The following is a 19,354-nucleotide window of genomic DNA, read 5'->3' on the forward strand; positions in this document are numbered from 1 at the left end:
CGGACTTGAAAGACTAACAAATGAGATCGTACAATATCCATGCACTTGAACAGGAAGGGGAGGGAGAAAGGAACATCACCCAGGCACCTAAAGACGTAGGTCAAATGTCTACAACACACCAACTTCATTTAACCCATTTATGTGTGCCTCAAGAAGTTTCACAAACCAACTGATCCAATGCAACTTATGAAAATCTTCTATGAGTGGTTTGCCTCCAGTCCTAACCTTACTAATCTCCAGCATATAGATTATCAAATGGTTGAAATGTTGTATTCCTTGCCACCATATTTCACAGGGCCTCCATCTTTATAAGGCAACCTGTGGAACTTCAATTTTTTGAGTTTAAAAGGCTCAGTGAATTAGGCAAAATAGCCTGCTAGATTGTACAGGGGATGGTCTTTAAGATCCAATAACGGAAGGATTTATTGGCCTTTCTCAATCGCATGCAAATTTCTCCAGCAACCTGACCTTCTCTTTGGAGATGGCAGCTACTCTAGTTACTCCTAAAACATTACACTAGCAAGCAGAAGCATACAAGCACCAAGATTGATAGAAGCATGTGAATGTATTGGCACATGATGCTCCTCAAGGCAAAATAGACGCATGCTGTAAGGTCTCGCAAATTACAATTTCAATCTCATAATAATTCACTAGAGATTTTATTTCCTAAGAAGAAAACTCCTTGGTACTAGACTAATCTTATACATGGCATATTTTTAAGTTTCACTAATCTAGCCAAAGCTCCAGTTCCCTAAACCAAGTAATTCCTTTTAGACCTTTGTGGAGGTCAGCAGACGACCAGATGGTCCAGACATGCTATCAGCAGTAGGCTTCTACTTCTAGAGATCGCACAGTTGCTATTTGTGTAGGATACACAGGCACTCCAACTGTCCTACTAGATGCTAGGATCAGGAAATCCACTATTCTAGAAACAGCATGACTCTGATTACAGCAGCATCATTCTGGGTGAGATCTCAAATTGGGCATTCCGTCATGAACGAGGATTTGCTGGATATCTAAAAATGGCACAGTTCTCCTCAACATGCATCATTTTGCGCATACCTACTACACAAGTTGAGATGCCAGGAGTTGTGCGGGCAAATTGAAGGGCACATTGTGCATCTGTACGTCTGTCACCCAGTTCAACACACTTCTCTCTCCAACCTGGTGGCATATAATTCAAAAACTTTTCCTGCATTGAAGCATATTAAAAGTTTAATCCCATGTGACAAAATTTTGATCTCTCTATCCCAGTGGCATCAAGACATGAAAGAGAAATCGGACCTGATTTAAAGCAACAGATCCAATCACTGAAAGACCAAGCTGGTGAGCAGCATGCAGTAATGGAAGTCGTTTTCCTCTGACAGATTGTGTCGGTGAAGTAGCTGCTTCTTGCAAGCGCACATTGTATGGAAGCTCAACAACTTTAAAGTGATGATTCTCTCCTCCTGCATAGGCCCCACCAGACAAAACAAGGAAACCATTGCTACTGAGCTCACGCATTAAAAATTGAACATAAGCTCAGTAACACCCTTTGGTAGGAACACACTGAAAAGCATATTTTCCAATTATAAATTTGGTCCACACTTGATCATATGAGCATACAAGGTTTATATGCAATATCATAGCCTGATTTTTCAAGTATTAACAGCAGAGGTAACAATTACACCTGAGTTGTCCATCCCTTTGCCAGCACTCTCTGATGATTATCTGAATACTAAGGAAAGATGGAAATGCAGTAGGTGACTGTATGGATGATGATGTGGCAGTCGGGGTGATCTCATCAACAGTCGCTAGGAGAAGACAAGCAACTAGGCAATGTTAAGGTAGTGCTGTAAACTGCAAAATGCAACCTATATGACTGATGGTGACAGGCAGCAATGAAGGATAGCACACTGGCCAGCCTGCAGTAGCAATGTAGAAGACCTCCAAACCACAAACAACAACAAGGCAGACTATTCTGATGTAAATGCAACAGTCCACCAAGTCATGCTAGTAGGGCAGCAGCTAAGAACTCTCTGACAAGGGCAGGCAGTCTCAAATGGGGGCTGAAGTGATGGCGACAGCTACTGGAACCAAATGCAGATGGCAGCCTCAAGATGATCAAAGAGGCAATAGCAGATGGTCATGCCAACAAGTAGACATGACGGGCTGCCATGATTAAGGTGGATTTAACTAGGACACAAGTGACATAGCGCACACACTATTTATAGACAGTGAACCAACCAAAGTTTAAAGTTTGATCATGGGACACTGAAGCCACTTGTGCATTTGATTTTTGGGTTGCCTGATGGAGCTAGATGAAGGTTTAATGTGTAATGCACCTTCTTTGGCTTAACATGAACACAAGGGTTACCTGTGAGACTAAATTTTAGTCCCCCTGTGACCGTCAAAAACTGCAATACCTGTATCAGATCCTCAAATATAAACAGCAAAAAGTTACCTCATTCTTATTAGCATAAAATCATCCTCCTAGGGGAACAACACTCCTCAATAATGCCATAAAGCCCTAGCGTTGAAAATAATGAATGGATATGACACCAAATCCTCCTCAAAACACATGACCAGCAGAAATAATATCACCTAAACGACATAAAACAATTTCTAATTCTTCTTTCAAAGCATCAACATACTGAATCATAAGGCATCTCAAGGAAACTGTCTGACTCAGCTGACGTGCATAGAAATCATGACCTAACATGGAAACAAACTCATTACAGAAATCTGATCTACTGGTCCTTTACTCCACTATTCAACATAGCCTAATGTTAGGACATTGACTCAAGAGCCTCGGTCAGTCTAATATAGCAAATATTGATTCTGGCACACTAGCCCAATTTTGCAAATTGCCATTTCAAAATTAGAGTATTTTCTTGAATAGTCAAACTAAAACATAAGTCTTCCTTGATAAGATTCAAAACCATCTTTGACATATTCAGCTTGCTGCTTAAAAAGCCCCAGTGCAGTCATTTGCAGTTGATATTTACTTCTTTTAGCTCACATGCTTTCTTTGATTATTTGATTGAAAACAAAAAACTATCAAATTGTAAAGGCATGTACAGATCCAGCATTTTCAAAGAATGTCATAAATATGTGTTTCAACCCTCCATTTTTAAATCCACATCCTTGCTTATCTGCACTCCTTGTGCACTGTCTACTGTCAAAACAACGTAAACTGTTACAGTACCGACTTGTGAACCCTCTAAGATATATCTCTCCCTCTGAAGCTCCTGCTCTCTCGGTGCTTACTCCCTGTGAGGGACAGATTTAAAGGGTGGTGCCTTAGAAAAACAACTGAATGCCCTTAATCTGCTACTCTCTGTTCTTAGTGCCTGTAAAGAATGGAATCAAAGGGCAGTGCCCTAGAAAACACAACCATTTAACTCAAAGGTCGAGTAAGCAGCCAAGAAGCTGTTTGTCAATACCCCTACTTGCATCAGGATCAATTCCATTGGACATGGACTTGACTTCTGGAACAAACATACATGTAAAAGACTTCAAAATTACAATGCAGTAACTTGCTGGCACTTCCCATATAAAAAGATAATCTTGCTATTAACAATTATAACGAACAAAAAAAGAACATACCAACTTCCTTAGCAAAGTAGACAAGATCTTCAAGATTGATGTGTTGCTTGTGAGAGGTGTTTGACCGGAATGCACTCCAAGTAGCTACACCATATGCTGTAATTTTCCCTGCTTGCACACATTCCTCGAGGCCAGCAAATGCACTCTTTACCCGATTTAGCACTGTTTGCCGAGGGACAACTGAGAGCTGAATCTCAGGATTGTGAATAAAGTAAATGTCTATTACATCCAAGTTAAAGTTTCTTCTGCTCAGCTCCAGCTGACCACAACAAGGAGACTATGATTCTCTCTCTCTCTCTCTCTCTCTCTCTCTCTCTCTCTCTCTCCCCCCTATGTGCCCACGTGCACGTGCATATTATTTAATATAATTTTTATTTATATTTTTGTGTCTGTATTTTCCTTTATGAATTTAAATGCACACATGCATTCATGTATATATGCATACATCTATATATCTACGCATGCTTGAATGCATGCATATTTGTAGGTATGTATGTATAAATGTATATGTGCATGTATGAATAAATATGGAGATGTATCTAGTACTGGCTCCACCTGTAAACCAATGGTAGGGTTTGCAAGGAGAAACACATGGTGTACGCCAAACACTATGACAAAGAAACTCAAAAACACAAAAGAAAAAGAAGAAGACTAAAGAATGATGGACACTGAATCATGCTGAATAAATCATGTTGATACAATGGAACAAAGCTCTAAGATGACTACACTGTCTTGGCTGATCAGGCGGCAGCACCTGTAGGGAGTCTGCATTGTGAAGGGAGTGAAACCTGGTCCTCCAAGCAGTAGGATATGCCCGATTTATAGGCACTGGACTATCCAGAGTGTTGAGCTAAAAATGCATTATAAACTGATTCTTTCTTTAAAACAGCACCAAAACATGAAAATTACCCGTTGCTGTGTTTACCAGTTCCAGCCCTAGAGACTATTGAATTTTGGTTTCCAGCCAACTGCCCTTCCACTTTTTGAATCGTCTCAACTTCAGTTGATGGTTACAGCACTCTGGATCTGTCTCCAATGAACATCACACTCAAACTACTCCCTCAGTTGGCTCCCATGAGAGCCATCGGCTGTTGGACAGCTCTGCCTTTGAGCATCTTGTACACTCTTCCTTCATTTTCAGCATTCATTCATTCACTTCAGAGTTATCTTTCTTCTCTATTTATGTTTGTGTTTGTGTTTGCGTTTTGTGTTTCTGCATTTTGCGTTTTGCATGTGTTTGAATTCTTTGTGTATCAGTCATGATTGTACATTGAATGTTTTCTTTTGCAAACCCTAGCATATCTCCACATGGTATCAAAGCATGTGCTCTTATGAAGAGTTACATGAGGCTACATGGATTGCTTGGTTTGTTCTTGATTACACTATACATCACATATTGATTCGCAATGGCTCAAACCACCATATTCGAATCCACCAATGGTTTCTCATGCTACTCCTCAATGGAGGCTTTGTTGAGACATTGTCTTAATTTCGAGAACAAAGCTCTATCTACCAAACCAACCTCGACCACTTTCAGCAGTGATAGTGGCACACCAAGGAGATTGAGAGGGGGTCTTCTCTTGGGTGGTAGCGCACATTCTCCACCCCCTAGTATCCATGCTCATCAGTGACTAGCCACTAGTGCAATGGATCCTGGATTTCCCCCTCAATTAGCGCCTCATGAGCACTCACTGGTTTGGTCATTATCTTCCCCTAGGCTGGTGTCTTAGGCATCCTAGGTCATCCTTAGGAACGTTAGGCTAGTTTTCTTTAAGTTGAGCTGCACTTTTTGAAGTCTTCTGCTACACACTTCCTTCTTTCATTTACTTTCATTGCATCTAACACTTGTTTGGCTCTCTTTTTCATTTAATACAGCATCCAAAGCATCTCAATGTGAAACATCCGGTATGCAGGTTTCTTTCTTGATCCTCTTATGCTAGGTTTTGTATTTCAATTAGGACTAACTAGCAACATCGCGAGTATATTACCAATCCTACCTGGGCTAAAGGTTTGTTCTTTGGTTCTTGCCTTGGTAAGTATTGCCTCCATCAACATGGAGATGGAGATAGTAACTTCTCTCTTGAGATTCATTTTCCCTTATCGTGGCATCCTTTTCTCTTTCCTTTTAGCTGAGGTGCTTTTTATCATTTAACCATCATTTTCTACACTACCAGTTTGTTTACAATTTACTTTTCAAGACAGATGGACTAGTACTTTGGTGGTCGTGCCTTCGCTTTCTTGGCTTGCATCAGCACCATCTCCCGAGAGTTTCAAGCATGCCTACAATACTTGGTCAACATTGGAGCCCTCTCCCGAGATGTGCAAGAGTACAAGCACATCCCCACTACCTTGGTGGTTCACTTTTGCCCGCTCTTCTAGTTGGGAGGGTCAAAGTCAAGTCTTCCTTCTTCATCCATTAGATCCATTTGGATGGTGGATTGCTATTCTAGCGCTTTTTGACTAACATGGAGCCCTCTCCCAAGATTGAGATTCCAGTTTGTCTACACCACATGGTCAGCACAAGATTTGTCCTTGGGATCAACCTTCCTTCTCTGTTGTACCTACCCTTTGCATTGCATGATCATCAACATCTTTGTAAAAGAGAACTTGAGTAAGTGAATAATTTCTCCATGAGAAAAATTTTCCAAGTGGCACCTGCTACATACACATTCTCATCATGTAGCATTACTCTATGCCACTCATGCACAGAGCACCCTTGAGTGGATGCTAAGCTATTTTCGGTGGTTCTTTTACCACCATAGCACCACACCTCCATATTTCTTCACCATTTTTAGTCCTTTGTCACCAATGCCCACGGGTGGTCGCACCAACTTGTCTATTTTGTGATATGGTGGATCTAACCATCCCTTTTCATTCTCCCCTTGGAGCACAATTACTTGATAGACTGCAAACATGTTTTCTCCAAAAAATATATATATAGTGGTTCCATCTACCTTTGAAGGTCCTTATAAACCACTAGGCAACCCACGAGCACCCGTTGTGCAATGGCTTGGGCTCTCTAGGCTAGTGATTTAGACTCCCTTCGTAAGATAACCATCACCTCTGTAGTCTTGGTAGACCACTGGGCAACCAACATGCACCCTTTATCCAATGCCCTTGCTACTTTGGAAAGGGACACCTTGGGATAAAATGAGCTTGAGCTTTTCTTATAGTCCCTTTCTTAATCCAGTTTTAGGCCTAAGCCCCAAGGGGTGTTGAGCTAAAAATGCATTCTAAACTAATTCGCTCCTTAAAACAGACACAAAATATCTAAATTATTCAATGTCTCTTTAAATGGTGCCTGGTCCTAGAGAGTGTCTATATCCCATAAGCCAAAACTTCATTAGGGAGAATCTACTCATCTATAAATAAACAGGTTATCGACCATTCAATCTCATCCCTTGTCTTGCATGTTTCTATAAGTGTGCAGCAAATGGGGAAGCATGTAACCAAACTGAAAGAAAATGGAGAGAGAGAGAGAGAGAGAGAGAGAGAGAGTAGAATGCAAAAAATTGTAGTGAATGAACATTGAAATGAATAAGGCAGATATGTACAAGGGTTGTCAAGTGTATCTCTGCCGGATGATCTCTCTCTCCACCTGAAAAACAAGTGAGAATAATCAGGGGCTGGCCAACCTATAACTTAGGGCAAAAAAATAGAAAGAAACTAATCAAATTGACCTAATTGCTGCAAAAATCAAATTGCAACAATAAAATAATAATAATAATTTATGTGTAATAAATGCACATACCATGTGGCATCCTATGGAACCTATGTGGTCTACCCAACTTCCCGAAAATGCTAGAAACCAACTGATGGCTGCATGAAACTATCTGACTTGTATCCGAGAAATACATGATTGTGCCCGAGAGTACTAAGTGTCAACAGCACACTACCAATGCTCATCCAAGGGATGACTAAATCTCTAATACCCCTCTCAGATCCTAGATGCAACATAAGGATCAAGGATCTAGAGTGCTATCGAAGAACAGACTCCTACTCCATAGTCGTCCTCTAATGCTGGGATTGCAAACCCTCTTTTTACAGAGGTGGGCTCCCTATCCTGTATGCATAGTTGCCAAGAGTTTCTAAAACGAGAGGTATGAAATGGGTTTCATAGGTCTCATACGAGTTTCCTAAAACATTAGAAACAAGTTTCATTTGAGACGAAAGAAACTCTAGTGAGCCTTTATATGTATAGAATATTACTCAAATAATATAATTTATCATAATTCATGAAATGCAAATGGAGATTCAACATAGCATCAACATATACATACTCCATGGTCCATTATCCATGATAGTATTGTTAGCAGATATTAGTCAGCTCATGGTGTGAGTCTGTGTGCAGAGGCTGGGCATTTTATGTAGCATTTTATGCAGTATTTTATGGCACATTTTTGTGGCCATTTATGATGTATTTTTTAGCATTTGTTGCTGGCCGACCAGCATTAAATGCTGGCCGACCTGCATTTTATGCTCCCCACTTTTGTGGCTATTTATAGGGCTCCTCCTCCACAGTCTTCGGTGCTTCAGCCATCAGTGGAGATCCTTCTGGGAGAGAGGAGCCGGTGCTGAGGAGCCCACGCAGCCAGTGACTCACCGTTGTATGCTGCTGTCTCGTGTTCGATATGGATTCCATTTCCCGAGCATACATCTGAGTTCTCATCTGTCTACTGTGTTCATTCTTTCTTCTGTCTTGTGTTTCAGCATTTATTTCAGCATATTCTTTACGCTTCCATTGCTGCACCACTTCTGACATGGTATCAGAGCTTAGGCTGCAACCTATTTGTGCTGTGTTTTCTTGCTGATTTCAGGATTTACACCCTTCTTGCTGATCAGGCGGCTGTCCTTCCTGCTGGCGACTGCTGATTTGCTGCTGGCGACAGTGTTTCAGCATTTGCGTTTTGCGTTTTTCTGGACAGATTTGCGTTTACTGCTGTTCCACTCTTTGCTGCCCGTGTTTTCTTCATCAACCTGCTGGCAACAGTCTTTAGCCCCTGTTTCTTCAGTTTGCAGCCTGTGTTTTGCTGTTTACAGCATTATTTTTGCCTGTTTTTCTGATTATTCAGGCCGTTTTTGCTGTTTTTGGCAGTTTTTGACTGATTTTTTCACTTTGTGCAGCAGCTTTTGGCTTATTTTGGTCAGCCTTTGGGTTATATTGCATGTGAACTCACTATTTTTGGTGTTTTTGGTTGCGTTTTGGCTGTGCTCACTCTCCAAACGACCTTCTTTTCTTCTACTTCTCTTTTCTACCTCCTCCAGATGGCCCCTCCGTGCACCTCAAGTGAAGATAAGTTACATGGACCTGATTATCTTACATGGAGTGCTGTCATGAAAGCTTGGTTTGTGCAGAAGCGGCTATGGTACATCGTCTGTGGAGCTCTTGCTCGACCTCTCCGTCCTTTTCCTCTTCCTGAAGACTTTGATGAGGACAACCATGAGGAAGCGGTGCTCACATGGGACTCGGACGATGCCCGTGCTTACTCGGCGTTGCTTCGGTGTATTTCTAAAGCGGTCTTACCGGCGGTTACCTCCTGTAGGACATCTCCTGAAGTATGGCAGAAGTTGCAGCAGATGTACGAGGCACCTTCCACCATGCGGGCCGTCACACTTTATGGCCAGCTCCAGCAGATGAAGTTTGAGCCGAAAGATACTATTCAGTCTTTTCTTCTTCGTGTTACGCAGGTACAGGACCAGCTTCGGCACATGCAATCTGCTCTTCCCGAGGTGCATCTTGTCAGGACGGTCCTCTACAAGCTCCCCCCGGAGTTTGATGGAGTGGCCAATGCTTTGCGGGCGCAGACATCATCGTCTCCTGTCAGTTTTACACATATGACCTCGATGCTTCTTGAGCATGAGGCATCCTTGAGATTACAGGGGCGGCTTCCGGCACATTATGGAGGTGAGGCTTATGTAGCTTCAGAGAGGAGTGACGGGAAGAAGAAGTCGAAGGCCCAGTGTTACCACTGTGGCAAGAAGGGACATTTGCGGAAGGACTGCAAGAAGTTAGCGGCTTCCAGGAAGAAGGAGCAGAAGACGAAGCGGGATGGTGACTCTACCGATGAGTCCTCTCCTTCATCAGACTCCGACTCCGATCCTCCGACCAAGGAGAAGTCCAAGGCGCGGAAGGGATCCTCTTCTTCGGATCGCGGGAAGGGCTTGGTGGCCCCTTCCTCGGCTGCTTTCTAGTGGTGGTGATGCGGTCATCCCTCACGACTCTCTTGTGCCAGAGAGGGAGTGTGAGCGGGTGTTGGTGGGGCTGCAGTGCCTCATCTATATTTTGATACAGGTGCACAGGTTCCAGAGAGGGACGTCCCTGACGCATCCACGGTATCTGGCAGTGAAATCCTAGAGACTGGTGTTGATTTCTGGGTTCATGATGAGCTGTTCTTCTTGACAGAGAGCGAGAGGCTTTCGTCTGGAGCTCACATGAGGGGACACTTTGGTGGTTTGGCCAAAGGCGGGGAACTCCATGGTCACATGTTCAGAGACATGTTTGGCAGATTGGCTTTGTATGTCCTGAGTGACATAGGTGACATTACGGTGCCAAAGGCACCCCAAATAGTAGTGTAAATAGCCCATATTTGACATAGCAAAAGCATGTTTCGATTCAGCCTAGAGCTTGTTTTAAGCCATACAAAGCTTTATGCAACTTGCAAACCATGTGCTCTTTGCCTTTCACCACAAACCCTAGAAGTTGTGACACATAAACATCCTCATGTAGGTCACCATTTAAGAATGCCATCTTAATGTCCAACTGATATACCTTCCAATCATAATTCGCAGCCATGGCAATAGCACACCTAACTATACTCATACGGGATGTAGGAGCAAATGTCTCCTCATAAACAATGCCCTTTTTCTATGCATATCCTTTGGCTACCAAACGTGCCATGTACCTATCTATTGGAACATCAGCATTGCACTTTAGTTTATAGACCCTTTTGGTTCCGATGGCTTTCTTGCCATGGGGCAACTCAACAAGCTCCCATGTATGATTGGTGGTAATAGAATCCATTTCTTCTTGCATGGCTTGCATCCAATATACATCCAATTGGGATTCTTCCAAGGAAGTAGGCTCATCATCATCTAATAGTGAGCTCATAAATTATTCATCACAAGATTCATCTACTTCCAGAAATATCAACCAAACGAAACCCCACCCTACATGATGTGGTGCATGTCTAGTAGCTTTCTAGTGCACTAAGGCAAGGGAATATCCATTTTACTCTCCTGGAGAGTTTGCAACAGCCATCTTGGGGCTGTTTTTGCTGCACTTACAGCAGCTCTTTCTTGCTGCACTGCATGCTCCATTGCTAGAGATAAAGCATCATCAATTCCCTCCTATTCAAGAGCATATGGTGCAGTAACAAGTGGATGTAATAAATCTGTCCAGCCGTTTTCAGCATGCTCAGACACCAAAGAAAGTGGTAGGAAACCTTCAAAGACATCATCCAAGTCATAGGTGGCTAGCATTTCAAACTCATCATGCGAAAAGACTGCATTTTCAGCAAAGATTACGTCTCCACTGGCAATACCTCCTTTGTGCGTGGGATGGCCTTGTCATGGAGCTTGCCATGAAGCTCCTTCAATACATGCACATAAGCTATGCATCTAAACACTCGAAAGTAATCAACCTTCGGTTTCTTGCCATGCCAAGCCTCAAAAGGTGTGATAATCTTTAGTGCCTTTGCTGGTGCACAATTCAACACATGATTTGTGCACTAAAGTTCCTCTAACCAAAACTTGTGTGGCAACCCTTTGCTCTTAAGCATACATCTAGTCATCTCCATGAGAGTGCAATTCTATCTTTCAACCAGTCCATTCTATTGAGGTGTCATCCTCATAGTGGCTTGATGCATAATGCCATGCTCAAGCAAAAAATGTATCAAATGCACGAGACATATAATCCTCCTTTAGACCTATCTCTACTTCCAATTTCGCGACCGAGTGTTTAAAGTGCATAAATAGCCCAATTTTGCCTTCAAACCATACACCCAAGTGTACCTAGAGTGGTCATCAATAAATATAACAAACTACAAATGACCACCAAGTGCTCTAGTCTGCATAGGACCACACATATCAAAGTGCAAGAGCTGCAATTTTGGGACAGCACGCACTACACCATCCTTAAAAGCAAATCTATGCATTTTCCCAAGAATGCAACCCTCACAAGCACGGGGATGTGGAGCATCCAAAGTAGGCAAGGCATCTACCATCTAATACCTCTGAAGAGTCATGAGACTGCCAAAGCTCATGTGACCATAGAAAGCATGCCAAAGCTCTGCACTATGCATAGTGGGAGTAAGAATGCTAACTGCCAAAGCATCATGAGAACTCCTCTCATATGTATCCAACGAAAATAGGCCCTTAAACAAGGTACTTGACAATCAAAGAGCATAGTCCATCTCTCTATCTTTGACAATACACTTGTCGTCCTTAAAGATGACCTAAAATCTATGCTTATTAAAAGCTAAAATGGACAAACCAAGCACAAACAAGACATCTAAAAGCATGAAATTTGAACCATCTGCAAAGCAATGACCAGCACTGAACCAATGCCACAAACATCATAGCTATCATTATTAGCACATATAGCACGCTTCCCTACAAGGCTGAATACAAAGGTGTGAGCAAACACTTCTATAAAGTCATGTGCTTGGATGCCCCAATATCAAAATACCAAGTTTGTTGTGTTTCAGCAACATTAGATGCACTATCAACGATGGATGAGTCATAATTGCATGTCAAGAAAGCATAGTTCTCTACAAAATTAGTTGTGGTATCCCCATCGGAAGATTGAGTGGTGGATGTCTTCGGAACAACCAAACCAAAGTCCTTTTCCTTCTCCTTGGCCAACCTTTTCATGCATTCATCAATATAATGTCATGGTTTCTTACAATAGTGGCATTTCCCCTTTTTCTTTGTCTTCTTTGTATCTTGGGCAATCTTGTTTAATTGTTATTCCAAATAAGTCTTTTGCTAAATTTTTACATATTGCTTCACTTTTCCCTTGCCCTTATATTTACTAAGCATGATGACATCCTCTGACCTCACAGCAATATTTCTCCGAGTTTGTTCCTCTTGTAATAAGAGGCCTCCCAATTCCACAAAAGTAAGGGGCTGTTGCCTTCCTCCCCCCCATCAAAGATACATTCAATGAGGTGTGGAAGCCAAGATAAGACTCTAGAGTACAAAGTTACATTGAAACCAACCTTCCTTCCGTGGAGAGGTAGTAATTACTTATTAACTTAATTACAGCAAGCAATAATTAATGAAATGCCAAAACACAAACATTTACCAATTGATCTTGGATATTGGACACCCTATTGGCCCCAAAACAACGCCCCTTTTGGTATTTCTTTATCTTTAGTTGCAATTGAATTCAAATACAATGGGATTCCTTCAATCCCCTTCACAATCCAAAAGCCCCTTGCTGTCAATAATGACCAACAATCCTTCACATTGACTTGCCCCTTGATTTGCTTGGACAATTGGCCTTCACCAACTCCTTGGGAAATGAAATTTGCCCCAAATTTGAATGTTGGCCTTGAAAATTCAATTCTTCAAGCTTCAATCTCTTGGCTTACTTCCCGAGGTTGCTGTCAAAACCTAATTTCTGCTGTAAATTAGGGTTTACAGAAAAGAAAAACACAATGTCTCAACCTCCAAGGATTATAATGCTGAGATCTTCAAAGCAAGGCTGGGAAATGGCTGGAGAATGTGAGAGAATGCTGAGGAGAGAGAAGATTCAGAAATTCTTCACGAGAAGTGACCTGATTTCAGCCAAAAACAGCTGCTGCCCTGTCTTGATCACCACAAGAATTGTCACCAGCAATCAGAGAAGCCCAAAATGGATCACCTGTTATCCCGGGCTGTCGTCCAATTGAGAGGATCCCTCTCCACAGAAAGACGTTGAATTTGAACAAGGTCTTATTCAATCATCCTTCCATCAAGCCTTGGATTTATGCATGCCCCAAATCGCATTGCCTTTAGTGACCAGCCAATCATTGTCCTTAATCAAGAGATGATACACCTAGTTAACTAAAGCCTTTTGAAGACAAAGACGACTAGCAAGATCCCAATCTTGCCAAGGACAATCCAAGTCAAGTGCAAGAAAAGACTGCATAGGCTGCATCAACCTTTCAATCCGGCCCCATAGTCATGGTATCCACAAGGAATCCAAAAAAGTCTCCTTGCCATACAGAAAGACATCAAGCCCCCACGGCTCATCAAAGTGGCATCCGCAATAGAAGACAAACCTAGATGTGCCATACGATTGAACTTGGGCCTGTCTTGCTTTTTCCCATCCCAAGACAGTAGCTGCAACACTGCCAACAATTACAACTAAAAGAAATTTGCCTCCAAAAGACCCTTTGCAAGATGCCAGCAAACCTTTTGAAGAATGAGCCTCCAAGAAGAAGCCAAATGATTTACCAAGCTAGAGGAGGGTGTGGAAAAAGTGAGTATCCAAATTAAGAACGTGCCACCATGACGCTTGTATGCTGGTGTTACCATATACAATACCTCAATCTTCCAAAAAAAAGTCGACTATAAAGATCCAAGGATGACAATCAGTACACATTGCTCTGAAGAGTGACCAATTAAGGGCCACCGTATGGGTCTGTACATCCAAAATTGCCCCACCACCCATGCTTTTCGGGGTGCTGACATGGCTTTAAGAAATCCAAGAGATACATGCATGTAAAGTGTCATTTTTCCATAGCATAAAGCGAATGTGCCTAGTAAGAACCCTCAAGGTGGAGGCAATCCAAGGCAAAATCCAAGGCAAAAGGGGCAAAAAATATGTGAGTGTAGGAAGCATAATGGATTGTGCCACTTTAAGGCAAACATGGAAAAGCCAGGCCTAGGATTTCTAACAAAGAAACTTTTCCTTCAATTTCAAAGAAATCCATCGCAACAATAGCTTGGGCTGAACATCAACATCCAAGGGGTAACCCAAATGCCACACGACATTCCCACGAGGGATCACCATCCCTTGCAATTGAAAAGATTGCAGATCTGGCTTAGTGCAACTAATGAGGGAGAATTTGGCTGCATTAATACAAAGATCAAAGGCTTGGCCAAAAAAGCTTCCAAACATCCAATCTCGTGTGGAGGTTCGCTCGTTCCGCTTTGAGAATCATAAATGTATCATCCACTAGTGATTGGCCCACAAAATGTTCGCCAAAGGGAAGAGAGACCAGCCAACTATCCTATTGTCACCAAGCAAGAAAACATAGAAAGGACCGAATGGATCACCAGGCCAAAGAACAAGGAACTCAAGGGGCAACCTTGTCTAACTGATTGTGTCAGAGTGAACGACTCAGTGACCCCACCATTTATCATGACCCGCGAAGAGGCATCCATGCTGATTGTGTGTCAGGCGGGACGTATGGACCAAAACCCATAACATGCATGAGGTCTACCACAAAAGACCAATCTAGATAATCAAATGCCTTTTTAAGGTCCAATTAATCAACACGGCTTCCTGCTTGGAGTGCTTTGCATAGTTAATGGTCAATTGAACATTCAATACATTGTGCAAGATGTTCTCGATAAATCCATACTGATTAGGGTGCACAAGCGTAGGGAGGTGCTTGTGGAGCCATGACTTTAGTGAAAACTTTATAGATAGATCCTATCAAAGAAATTGGCGGCCCACGTTTCAACATCGAGGGCGACGACAGTTTTGAAATCAACTTAATGATCCCCACCTTCCATGAGGTAGATATAATTCTCGTCTCCCAAATCAATTGACACATGGCTGCCAAAGGTTTGGCTAGAGTGGCAACATAGGCTTCAAAAAACTCCTTAGTCAAGCCATCTCATCTTGGACTTTTGTCTTTGGGTAGATCTAATAAAACATCCATGACCTCTCCCTCTGAGATCTCTTTGTCCAAATCATGATGCATATCTAGTAACACTTGATCCCTAATCAAGGCATAGAAAGCCGAATGGGCCTAGGTGGTGTGTGAGTAAGAGGAGATGAAGTACCAAGAAGGTCAAGGAAATATTCTTGACACATAAACACAATGGACTGCGGTTCTGTAACCATCGAGCCGTCTGTATGTTGGAGGCACACCATATTTTCTCGGGCTAGGGAGACGTGCAAGCCTTGAAAAATTTTATGTGATTGGCACGAAGCATCTTGCAGATTCTCAGTCAAGCTTTGCAACTTGGCTTGCTAATAAGATCTCAGTTGAAATTGTTGGATGAGATTTGTCAACCTTGTGGCTAGTAGTAGGAAGGGATCATCTGGAGAATCAATCAAAACAAGAAGTGGAACAATGCTAGCATTGCTTCAACCACATACCGACACTATCTGCAAAGAGAAGCATGATGAATACCATATTGCTTGGCAGCTCGCTACAGATTATGGAGCAGTTGCTAAAAGAAATCACTGCCCCTTGTGGGAAAATAAGTCAAGAACCTATCAATCAACTGCTCCATATAACCCTTAAAGACCAAGTGCTTCAAATAAGATGAATTAAAACACAATGGGAGTCTTCCCAAGAATTGCACAAAAGGGGCAACAAGGTGAGCAAGCATGTCGAACTACAAAGGGAAATGATCTACAAAGTGTATTGTTGCAGCACCTGGATATCCAAAATCTCTGGCGAGAAATCATCATCATGCATAATATACATACAGTCCAAGCGGGACCATGTGGCCAAGTACTGTGCTGATTAAAAAGTAAACCCTGAATCTAATGGGTGGAGCCATGACCAAATATCCTGCTTCAAAATAACCATCTTAAGATCATGCTATGCACAACTCTCACGTGCATCCATTACTGAGTGCTCGGAGGTAGACTGCAAATGATGAATGCGCATGTGGAAATCTCTCAATAATATTCCCAATCTACCAAGAGACCAACAAACTGCCAACAATCCTAGAAATCATGTTGAGACGAAGAGTCATTGGGTGCATAGAGGCCTATCAGCCATAGTACCTCCCCTTTGAATAGAATTTCAACAACCATGGACCTTGATCTTAACAAGGGTCGACTGGAACTTGCCATTCACGATATTAAGCACACCTGAATAGTTTCAAGCTGAGCTCCCTGCATAAAACAACCCGAAGCCATGGCAATCCACCCATTTGTCAGCTTTATTATGATTTTTATGCTCAGCAACACATAACACATCCCATTGATTGCCATGGAGGATGCACCACATATCATACTGCTTGCTGTGTGAACAAATGCCATGCACATTCCAAGTGGCAAGCCTCATATGTCATGACCAAAGGATTTCAGTGTCGATGCTGATTTTGCCTCGACTCCAATTTTGTAGCCAAAATATTAAGGGTGCCCTCATCTTGAAAATCAGCCAATACTGAAAAAGAGTTGAAGTCCCTATGCTCCACTTTGGAAGTGGAGGGATCGTTTCCTTGTTTAGGAGCAGCCCTTGGGTATCGACAATCCCAAAGAGTGATTACTTTACTACAAGGATCAAAAGCAAGCCGCATATGTGGGTCCTCTGAACGATCAATAGAGGCCTTCGAAGTAGAGAGGATTTTCGAGGGCCCATTGAAGTTGCAATATTAGTAGTAGATGTTGATGGTGTCTTATCTTTTTAATGCACATAAGTGCATAAGGGGTCTTATAAGGTGCTCGGCATAGCTGCTACCGTGCACACATTAGGCTTTTTCCCTCTTTTGGCACGAACATCAATCCAATCGTGGTCAAGATAGTCCAAAGACTGCATAGGTTGTTTCCATTTATCCAACGCAAGCCACATTGAGGCCTTGTTTGCTTTAGGGCCATCGACCATAGAAATATCATGGACTAGTGCACCCAAATCCTACTCCATATCAGTGGTCTTTTCTGAACATTCGGCCATGAAATGCCCCAGTTGTCCACATAAAAAACAATGCCCTATTGAGTGCACAGCTAGCGGAAGAATGAAGATTTGCACCAGAAGTGTGTAGGTGAGTGAGAGTGACAGAGAGAGTACAATCTAATTTGGATGTAACAACAATGTCTTGGTACACAAAGAATAAAATGTACTTATACTTGGGGGCCCGTAAGGGTTCATTCACATGTACAATATAATAACACATGCGTACAATACACAGAAATGAATAAAGGACCTTTACATCCCAACAACCTCCCACTTAAAGGTCCAAAGTGAACCTTTAACTAACTCCCACTAGTTGTATGCAATGCTCATGTTGAGCCTTGCTTAAACTTTTAGTGAGAACATCTGCAAGGTAGTCCTGTGTTTTAATCTTGGTCAATGTGATTAGACCATCTTCCAGAATCTATCTGATAAAGTGATATCACACATCTATATGCTTTGTGTGTGAATGATACATGGCATTCTTAGCTAGATACACAGCACTCTGGCTATCACATCCCAACACTGGAGTACTCATAGACATGCCGAGATCCTCTGCAAGTTTGCTCAACCATATAGCTTCCTTAGAAGCTTCAATAGCTGATCTGTATTCAACTTCAGTAGTACTCGGTGCTATGATGTTCTGCAACCTGGAGCACCAAGAGATGGCCCCGCCAAAAACTGTAAAGATATGCCCGCTAGTGGACCTGTGAGTGTCCAAGTCACCTGCCATGTTTGCATCACAATAACCTTGCAGACTAAGTGCACCCTGCCCATAGCAAATACACTTTCTTTGTGTACCCTTTAGATATCTAAGAATACACTTGACAATCTCTCAATGTGGTTTGCCAAGATTTGACATAAACTTGCTAAGAACTCCCACTGCATGAGCAATGTCTGGATGAGTAGCGACCATAGCATACATAAGAGAGCCACAAGCTGATGCATAAGGAACTCCCTTCATAGTACTGGCTTCCACGTCATCTTTTGGGCTGTTAGCTTTGCTAAGCTTAAGTCATGGAGGTAAGGGTACCCCAAGAGGCTTAGCTTCAACCATGTTAAGTCTATCCAGTACCTTTTCAATGTACTTCTCTTGAGATAAGAATAGCAATTTCTGTGTTCTATCCATGCGAATCCTCATGCCCAATATATGCTCTACATTCCCCAAATCTTTCATGCAGAAATCTGATTTCAGCTGATCTTTGAGAGCATCCAAGCTAGTCTTTCTTTTCCCAGCTAGCAACATATCATCCACATACAAAACAAGTATGATGGGGTTGCCATCTGTATCCTTTTTTATATACAAACAATGATCTGCATGGTTGCATGTAAACCCATGAGAGAGTATAAAAGTGTCAAACTTTTTGTACCATTGTCGTGGTACTTGCTTCAGCCCATACAAGCTACATTTTAGTTTACACACCAACTGCTCTTTTCCAGGAACTACAAAGCCCTCGCGTTGTTTCATGTATATCTCCTCATCAATGTCACCATGCAAAAAAGTTGTTTTCACATCCATTTGGTACAGCTCTAAGTCCAATACAACAGTGAGAGCAAAAAGCACATGTAGAGTGGTCATCTTCACAACAGATGAGAAGACCTCTTGGAAGTCAATCCCTTCCTTTTGTGCATACCCTTTGGCAAGGAGTCTTGCCTTGTACTTGGGTTTCCCATCAGCTGTCCCAAATTTGTCCCAAATGGTGAACCTACAAACAGGGTAGCAAGAAACATTTTAATGGCAATGTATCCACATATCACCTTTAGTCCATGCATGGCACATTGCTTGAATAACTTGTTAAAGGATATTGGGGACTTGCCATGGATTGCATCTCTTGTTGTGAAAGGCAACAAGATTGTCATATTTATATGTAATCATTAGTACTTCCATGGTAAGTTTTGCAAGAGAAGTGACAAAGAAC

General features: G+C 42.2%; 1 protein-coding gene across 1 annotated transcript in view; it reads right to left on the bottom strand.

Moving 5' to 3' along the window:
- Window positions 1-582: 582 nt before the first annotated feature.
- LOC148034372 (uncharacterized) overlaps window positions 583-19,354 on the bottom strand; it is a 25,377-nt gene continuing 6,605 nt past the window's right edge. The window contains exons 4-6 of the mRNA XM_087679318.1: window positions 3,589-3,847; window positions 1,285-1,448; window positions 583-1,192 (exon numbers count right to left, since the gene is read on the bottom strand). Of these exons, the coding sequence (XP_087535444.1) occupies window positions 992-1,192; window positions 1,285-1,448; window positions 3,589-3,847 (624 nt within the window). The 3' untranslated portion in view covers window positions 583-991. The remainder of the gene's footprint in view (window positions 1,193-1,284; window positions 1,449-3,588; window positions 3,848-19,354) is intronic.

This window comes from Lygodium microphyllum, chromosome 6 (assembly GCF_053477565.2).
Source record: "Lygodium microphyllum isolate KBCC chromosome 6, Lygodium_microphyllum_v1.1.10, whole genome shotgun sequence".
NCBI lineage: Eukaryota > Viridiplantae > Streptophyta > Polypodiopsida > Schizaeales > Lygodiaceae > Lygodium > Lygodium microphyllum.